General features: G+C 43.0%; 1 protein-coding gene across 1 annotated transcript; it reads left to right on the top strand.

The window, feature by feature from the left end:
• The first annotated feature begins 314 nt into the window (after positions 1-314).
• Positions 315-8,930, top strand: Gpr101 (G protein-coupled receptor 101). Its single transcript, XM_060374422.1, has 2 exons — positions 315-577; positions 2,440-8,930. The coding sequence occupies exon 2, from the start codon at positions 2,518-2,520 to the stop codon at positions 4,024-4,026; it is 1,509 nt and encodes a 502-aa protein (XP_060230405.1). The 5' UTR covers positions 315-577; positions 2,440-2,517; the 3' UTR covers positions 4,027-8,930.
• Positions 8,931-9,512: the final 582 nt, after the last annotated feature.

Raw genomic sequence — 9,512 nt, 5'->3', positions numbered from 1 at the left:
TATAAGGACTGTGAATGTCAGTGGCATTGACCCTGCTCCAAATTCAAGGGCTAGGGGCTAGGGACTAAGGGCTAGGGGCTAAAGACTAGGAGCTAGGATTTGCATGAAAATTCACCCTGTTGACAACTCCAGTCTGTGAGCATCAGTGTGCCCGCGTTTGGATGCAGTGCAGGGTGAAAAATCCTGTGTGTGTCCAATGCGAGTCATACTCCCTCCTTCCTTCTTCCCCCCACTTCCCCCCCCCGCCGCTGCTGCCACCAGCCTAGCTCCTCTGGGTTCGGGCCTCGTGCGTCACCAGCGCGGGCGGGGACAGAAGAGTGGCGGGGGGGCTCCGCAAGGTGAGGGCACCGCGCTGCCTAAAGAAGCCGCGCGCCCCCGCCACAGCTCAGAGCTTGCGGCGCAGCGCGCTGGCTGGAAGTGCGGGCACAAGCTCTGTGCCCCGCTTCTGCCGCTCCAGCTGCTCCTTCCATCCGGTGGGAGCGCGAAGCCTCCTCTGGCCCGGAGGGTGGCCAGAGGATCACGAGCCCTGAGGGCTTGGTCCTCAGCTACTGTGGCGCGACACTTCCAGCAGCAACAGGTAAACTGCGGGGCTCGGCTTTGGTCGCCTTGAGTCCCTGATCCCAATGGGTTCCTTCTCCCCAAGCTCCAGGACACCCCTTTGCCAAAGCTAGAAGGCTACTAAGGTGTCAGGCGTGGGGTCTGCTAGGGGTCTCTAGTCACTCTTGCTTATCCTGGGCACTTTCCCATGTCCTTTTCCCCTCCCTAATTTTCTTGTCTCCTTTCCTGAGTTCTCTGCTTCTCAACCTCTTTTCTTATTCCCTGTAGCTTCTCTATCTCTGTCTCTCCCTCTCTCCCTCCCTCCTCTCTCTCTCTCTCTCTCTCTCTCTCTCTCTCTCTCTCTCTCTCTCTCTCTCTTTCTCACTCTTAGGATCCAATTTGTTCTTTCTTGGTTCTCTTTCTAAACATCTCCTCTATGTCTCTCATTTCCCTTCTGTCGCTCTACCTCTCCAGGTAGCTTGTGCTGCCCCTCTCAGACCCCATCCTTGTGCACCCCAATCCCCTTCCCTATTCTTCACTCTTCTCAGCTCGCTCCCCTCACCCCCACCCCTCCATCGCCTTACAGACTGATAGCCAACTGAAGAATATAGGGAGGATGGTGAATTTTGGACTCGGGGCAGTGTAATAGGAATCCACCTTGCATGTTCCAGCTGCCACTGTGCTATTGATCAACTATGCGTTTTATCTACTAAAGCCCTTGCCGTCAAGGCAGCAACTGGTTTCCATGGCAAGATAAAGTCGTCAGAGAAAGGTACAGGGAGATAAAGATCCAGCTAGAGGGAAAATAAGATGTTTTCTGAGAGGCGGGGGCCTCTCAGAAGGATACTGAGAGACAGTGATGTATGTACATTAAAAGAAGTCAGAGAAAGAGTCTCACAATGGTACTAGGATGGGAGAAAGAGCAGCAGAGATGAGGCAGAGATGAACTAGTACATACCTAGAGACGTCACTTAAGAAATGGAGAACCAGAATGTTAGAGACCAAGAGAAAGGAGGGAAAGGTGAGACAAGACACAGAACTTAGGTACTGAGAAAACCAGTAAAGGAAGACAGGAAGAGCTACAGGAAAATGCAGAGAAAGAGTGGACACACAGGTACTAGCGTAAGACTTGACACGTAATAAATATGAGAGAGACAAAGACAAGAGAGCTAGAGAGATATGGAAATGGAGAAAGGCAGACCCAGCCTGAGACACTGAACAGGTGTGTGTTAGGAGCCCAGAGGGATGGTCAGAGGGATCCACTGAGAGACAAGAAAGACCCAAGGAGAAGAGGAGCATATACCTCTATAGAGTAAATTTCTTAGGGAAAAAAATACAGAGACTGAGAGGCAGAGGAGAGAGAGAGAGAGAGAGAGAGAGAGAGAGAGAGAGAGAGAGAGAGAGCAGGGGGACAGAGGGGGAGGGGGGAGGGGGGAGGGGGGTTATCAGACAGTACAGTCGTAACCAGATATAGACAGACTATGTACATGCTGGTGGGGAATTGAAAAACAGACTGCAGAGTGAAGGATGAGACAGCATCTGTGGAAATAGGGGCACACACTCTGTCCAGATGAAAAGTAAAACATTGGAGATGACTCTTATGCAGGCAGGTACAGAGTGCAGGTGCATTGGGTCAGCGAGATAGGACAAAACTCCAAGGGACATAGAAGGGACACGCAAAGGGAGTCCCCATTGCACGAACAGGAAAGACAAGCAAGAAAAAGAATGCAATGTATACCAGCAGTGAGACCCCAAGAGTTAGAAAAGGAGCCAGAGTAACTGCTCTGATTGGGCTAAAATTGCTCAGGGGTCTAAGGGAGGGGTCCTACAGCGATGCTACTGGGTTCAGAAGCTTACCTCTGCAAGGCACTAACCCTGCCCACATGTTTCTCTCATCCTCAGTATAGATAGTGGGCAGTCTCGTAGCCCACTGGTGCAGACACTGAGCTGCACCTTGTCTCCTGCTTGCCTGTCAACGTCATGATATCCACCTGCACCAACAATACTCGAGAAGACAACAACAGCAGCCAACCGTGCATGCCTTTCTCCAAGATGCCTATCAGTCTAGCTCACGGCATCATCCGCTCCATTGTGCTGTTTGTCTTCCTCAGCATATCCTTTGTGGGTAACATAGTGCTGGGTTATGTATTGCACCGTAAGCCACAGTTGCTGCAGGTGACCAACCGGTTCATATTTAACCTCCTTGTCACTGACCTGCTGCAGATCACTCTTGTGGCCCCCTGGGTGATAGCCACCTCCATTCCTGTCTTCTGGCCTCTCAATAGCCACTTCTGCACTGCCTTGGTTAGCCTCACCCACTTATTTGCCTTTGCTAGTGTCAATACCATTGTGGTGGTGTCAATAGATCGCTACCTGTCCATCATCTATCCTCTTACCTACCCATCCAAGATGACCTACCGACGTGGTTATATGCTCCTCTATGGCACCTGGATTATGGCCATCCTGCAGAGCACACCTCCTCTCTATGGATGGAGCCAGGCTACTTTTGATGAGCGTAATGCCCTCTGTTCCATGATCTGGGGATCCAGCCCCAGCTATACCATTGTCAGTGTGGTGTCCTTCATCGGTATTCCACTGGTGGTTATGATTGCCTGTTATTCTGTGGTGTTTGGGGCAGCCCGGCGGCAGCACGCTCTCCTGTACAATGTCAAGAGCTACAACTTGGAGGTGAGAGGCAAAGACTCTGTGAAGAATGAGAATGAACAGGGAGCAAAGAAGAGGGATGAGTGCCAGGATGAGAATGAGTTCCAGTACCAAGATGAAGCTCCGGGCAAGACTAAGGAAAGCAGTACCAAGGTGGAAGACAGTCCTATGGAAGCCGAGGACAGCAGCATGAAAGCCAGAGAGAGAAGCCTGGATCTCAGTACAGGGATCATGGAGGCCAAGAGCAGTGAAGACGGCAGTGAAATTCAGGAAAGCAGCCCAAAGGTAGATACCGGCCGCACAGAGGTCAATCAGTGCAACATTGATTTGGGTGAAGACGACATAGAGTTTGGTATGGATGACATCCATTTCAGTGAGGATGATGTCGAGGCAATGAATATGCCTGAGAGCCTTCCACCGAGTCACCCAAACAGAAACAGCAACCCACCGTTGCCCCGGTGCTACGAGTGCAAAGCTGCAAAAGTGATCTTCATCATCATTTTCTCCTACGTGCTGTCTCTGGGGCCCTACTGCTTCCTGGCAGTGCTGGCTGTGTGGGTGGATGTCCAAACCCAGGTACCCCAGTGGGTGATCACCATAATAATCTGGCTTTTTTTCCTGCAGTGCTGCATCCACCCTTATGTCTATGGTTACATGCACAAGACCATCAAGAAGGAAATCCATGAGGTACTGAAGAAGTTTAGCTGTAAGAAAAATCCCCCGGTAGAACACAGCCACCCTGACCTGCACGAAACTGAAGCTGGCACAGAGGGAGGTATGGAAGGCAAGGTTGTCCCCTCCCGTGATTCAGCTACTTCACCTTAAAGTTAGCTGTAAGGCAAATGGTTTAACTGTATACATACAAAAGAAGAAACAAACAGAAAACAAGAGCAGCTTTCTTTTCAGTGCACCCACCCACAGTCTCATTAGTGCCAACCTTTAGCATTTCAGGCAAACGTGTTGCACAAGCATCCTTTTCTACCACATGGCAGATAAATTAGGAAGAAGTAAGGACTTGGATCTTTCCTGAAAGGTGTAAGCCCGTCAAAGCATGGACATTAGGAGCTCCACCTATATATATATATGTATATATATATTAGGCTCTGAGTTCCCTAAAACAAGGGCTATATGGTTTGGAACTGTTCTTGGTATTCTGCCTGCCTCCCCAGAGCTACAACATGGCAGCTTTGGCTCTGAGTAAAAGGGAAAGTGATGCCTATGGACATAAGGACTATCGGGCATTCAGGTCAGGAACTTTTGGGCTGTGGGGGCTACATATCATGCTGAACTGAAAGAAAAGCAATTGAGCAAATTATTTATGAAGTCCAAAAAGCAGAGCTAGTTGGACTGATCATCACATGAGCTGATTTCTGTACTGAAGAACCCCACAGTATGGTGCGAAGACTATAGTGCAAACTACAACAAAGGGGGATTATGTACTTAGAATATAAAGAAATCTCCAGAAAAGGGCATACGGAGAATGAGGGTCTAATTCAAAGGAAGAAATGGAGAAACAAGATGTTTCCATGGACCTAAACAATTGTGTTTCTTTTTATTTCTCTCTCTCCTCTCTTTCTCCACGCTCCCCTACCCTGGGTTTCTACTTGGGCTGGGACTGACCTCTGTGCAAATGGAAGATTGTTGATTAACACAAATATCTTTTGTCTCCTATTTTAGTAACAGTAGGAAAGAAATCAGGCTATTATTTTACTATTTTCTTTCTGTGACTGAGTTGAAATGCTCATAACAATTCTCTAGACCTCTGCCAGCCATTTGTGTTTTAATTTCTTTTATTTCAAACAGACTTTTTGGTTAAACGGTATTTTCAGGGTTTTTTATTTTAAATACCTTAATACCTAGGTAATATTTGAACTATTCCAAAGAATCTGAAGATCAAAGTATCTAAATCAAATATATCTTATTGATTACTATTGAAACATACCACTTGTGATATGTAAATTATTCCCAGGGCAATTACCCAAATAAAGTTTTAAACTATCAAACTCTAAAATCACTTTGGACAAGAAAAAAACTAACATATTTTAGAAAGCAAAGGACATATTTAAAGGCAAAATAACATCCAACCAAAAACCGGTAAGTAAATTAGGTATTGAAAGGAGATACTTACTGTTAATATGAATGGAGGGAAGGTGGAGGAATATTTCATTAAGATGATTAAACAGAAGGTTGTATGTGACAGTGTGTCATATTCAGAGTTTAATATTCTAGTGTTGTCTTGTCTTTATTAGAATTTAATTTTTCACTTAAAAATGCCCTTCATTTATACTTTATCTCTTCCTCCTCCCAGATTCCAGCATGAACTTTTCAAGGGGGAGAGGTAAATGGCTGTGAATCATGGAGCTGTAAGATTACCTTATTCAGAATTCAGGGGAGTTAATAGAAGCAGATAGTATTGAACTGACCTGTCAGATCAGTATGTCCATAAGAAGTTTACCAATGTCAACTCATTTAGAACTTTTGATAGCCTCAGACAAGGCATGGAATCTACACTAAATCCTCACTCTACCATTTATTTTTCCAAAATTTTTATAGTAAATTAGTAGTCAAATTTTAGTTTTTGACTACTGATTTATTGATAAACTTATATTGGCTGATCCCTAAAAGACACCTGGCGGGGTGGGGGGGGGGGGGGAGAAGACACCTGGATGAATTGGCTTATTTGATCAATTTTCTTGCTTCGTTTTTTTTCCTGGTTTGTAACAGAGGAGTTCAGAGATGGAAGTGCCTGTTCTGTTAGTAGAAATGCTTACATCCTTACATAGAAAAGGGTATTTCGAATGTGTTTTCAATATTTTATTGAAACTGAACTTCTTGTTTTATTTTTGAAGCTCAACCCCTTCAAAGTGTGACAAAGAAAATTGTTTGCCAAAATCCAAAATCTAAATGGAACCAGAATCTGTATGAGTGTGGTAAGTCCATTTGACAACACCCACATCTTCCAGGGTGCTGCGATTCACCTGCTCCTAGAATCATTTAACTTTTACTGTTTTATTCACTGTCCATTCTTTTGGCAAACAGGATTCTTCAAAGGTGAAGACCTTTTGAAAACAGGGTGGAAAGGACAACCTTTGAATTAAAGGCATTCTGTCTTGATGACATTTTCCTTTAATGAATGATAGGGCTTCTGGTTAGCATGGAGGTGGCAACTGCTTCACGTTTTGGGCTGTTTTGAATAAAGAACTATCAACTTAATGAGGTTTTACTATACACAATGTTTTGCCATTTGAAAATATGAGATCACACACAAAAGTCATCATTACCTTCCCAGATCATCATAGCCAATCATTTTCCCAAAATGTTTTTAAAGGATATATTATTTTATCAAGACCATTACAAATGTTCAGTAAAAACAAAATCCACTGAATTATGGCCATGGATTAAACAAGGAAAGATCACAGGCATGGTCAGAAAGTAAAGGTATTTTGTGTCACTTGTGCAACTCCAATCTGATTTAGAAATGGTGAGGTATCTACTTCAAAATCATATCTTTTCAGTTGTCTTCCTCTTTAAGATAAACCCCATGCTGTTAGAAGTTTTTCTAAACAAAATGTCTTTTCCTTCCAGAAAAAAAAAAAAAAAAAGGATTAAAGGAACAATTGGCTGCAAGATAAATGCCAAGATAAGAAATCTGGTCAGTCAGGACTTTAACACTCTCTTTACTTAACTATGCCTCCATTTTGTCTTATTACCTAAGCCTCTAAAATCCCCATACCACTCCCAAGCTTAGCCATCTGAGGAGGCAGAAGCATGAGCTGGAAACAGTAGATTATAGCCTAATAGCTTTGAAGAACAGACACCTTTCCAATTACATATGATATCTTCCTCTACAGCAAATGTTTAACAGGCATATTAGCATACTTAGGCTACGAACAACAAAACTGGCTAGAGGAAGATACAGGAAAACTCAGATACACTGAACTTGGCCACTGCCATATCACTAGCAAGCTCATTGCTTTTTCTTAGGTAAGTTAAGAATCCTAAGGGAACCTGAAAGTTGCCAATAGAAGTCAGGTTTCCATCATTGCCTCCCAAAGCCTCTATATCTCAAGAGTGTACACACTAAGGGGAAACCACAGCAATGTGTACACTTAAGGGGTTTGCTGTATAAAGATTAATTGCTGTATTTCCTTTGCTCTAAAAGAAACAAAAGCAAGATTATTTTTAGTTTGGTGCTTCAACCTTGAGTGAATTTCACCCTCTTCATCTGCAACAACTTTGTTGAAAATTTCGTACTTTTGTCTTGTGTTAGTGCTGTGTTCTCTTGTAGTATTTCTTCTAAACGTAAGCTAACTGTATATAAAATGTGTTCTTGGAGTTACGGTGCTAGATATTAGCTTGTGTGTGTTCATTGCTAGTATTATCAGTAAAAAGTGAGTGATGTGTACATGGAAAGTTACTTAACAAAATGCATGCAGTATTCTACATATGACCTACAATTTGGTCAATTTTTGAAGTAGAACATAGTACATTTATTTACCTTTAAAAGTATATACTATAGGATATGTAAGATGGTTCCAAGATGGTATGGCAGGAAGAGGTGCCTTTCATTCTTGAAGTCCCGGGTACGTGACAAGCAAGAACTTATTCTGGTACAACTGGTAATCGATGTGGACTAAATTATTGTCTTGTTTGAAGCTGTCGGTGGCAGTTCTTCGCAACACACCTGGTACTGGTATGCCTGTTTTCTTCAGAGGATAGGACATAAAATCAAAGAAGACAGTCTTTCCCCCATAAACGAGCAAGAAGACTAGGACAGGCTATTGGAGTCCTGAAAGCAGGATGTAAAGTGTACTGCAATTTCAAGACCTAAACAAGAGCCAGTACTGGACTGGGAGGTTATTGGACTTGTGTTTATATGATCCATATTGTGATGATCCCTGCCCACCTAAAGAAGTGCCAAAATGCAGAAAAAGGCTGCTCTGCTTTTGTTTTTTGTTTTTTTCTCTTTGGCTGTCTCAGACAAGATGTATTATTGATAAAGAGACAGTGAGACTTTGGGGTGAAGGGAGGGTGGGGAACAGGGGTTGTAGCTCAGGTGTTTGAAGAGTTAGAAATATATTTAAAAAAGAACTCAGATTATTTTATTATATTTTGAGAACAAAGTATTACAAGAGGATATATATTTATATATATTCTCATTAAATCATTTCTAAAACTACCTTTAATACCAAATTTCATGTGCTATTTTGAGACTGAGAACAATAGGAAAAGTGCACTCAGTCAATAAAACAGTTCTCTTTAATACTTTCCATTTTAAATTTAAAAGTTTCCTTAAAAAAGGTTTGTAATTTAAAAGTGCCTTTTCAAAGGATTTTCAAAACTACAGTCCTGGGGCCAAGTTCCCATTGGCACAACTTACCTTCAGGTGCACAAATGGGTTGGAATTTATCGTCCACCTTTCAGCAAGAGAAATCCCCTCACACTCCAAATAAATTTATGAATTGATACCATTACATGGAGCAGTAGTCTCAGAAACTCTGCCCAAAGTCAAGGTTTCATATATTGGCTGGCTTTAATAGAATGCATTTTAAATTGGTTATGACGCTTTTATTGCCGGACAGGAATAACAGACTCCTGCTTAGGGAATGCAGAGAGATTAACATTTGTGGTTTAACTATTACTAAATAAGTTTTGTGTTTCTTAAATAGGTGCTGTTAGTCTGTCCTTGGTATATTCCTCTGAAACATGCTAAATAAAGTTTGATTTTCGTGTGTATCTGGTCCTGATATTGTGTTCTCTGAGAAAACAGGGAGACATGACATTTCCAGCCCTCCCATTTTGTGGAAACAGAATAAGCAACTCACTGTATCAAATTATCTACCTGGGCAATTGCACTCATGTGCACGCATGTGTGCATACACACACACCATGTTTGCAAAATCAAAATAAAATTAAAGAAGTATATAGTAGTAGTCATTAGAAAAGGAACCTTTTATGAATAAAGAAAATTTGCACTTGAATTGGGGTGAGTAGAGAGAAAATATGGATTGAGCCAGATACCTAAAATTCTCAAGTGCCAAGTTCATTCCAAAGACAATGAGGTTTGAACAGATGTGGAGACTTACAGTCAAACTTTGGATAGAGCGCAGAGAGTCTTATGGAAGAAGGGGAGAATACAAAGACCCAGAGGGGACAGAAGCTTGACAAGGAGAACAACAAAGGCAAAAAAAAAAAATGAGCTCAGAGGACCCTGCAGAGACTGATGCACAAACCAAGGACCATGCTTGGAGACGACATAGACCCCCTGCTCAGATGTAGCCCATAGAAAGCTCAGTCTCAATGTGGGTTCC

This window comes from Meriones unguiculatus, chromosome X (assembly GCF_030254825.1).
Source record: "Meriones unguiculatus strain TT.TT164.6M chromosome X, Bangor_MerUng_6.1, whole genome shotgun sequence".
NCBI lineage: Eukaryota > Metazoa > Chordata > Mammalia > Rodentia > Muridae > Meriones > Meriones unguiculatus.
Note: the sequence above shows the minus strand (reverse complement) of the source record. Positions and strands in the feature narration are given on the sequence as shown.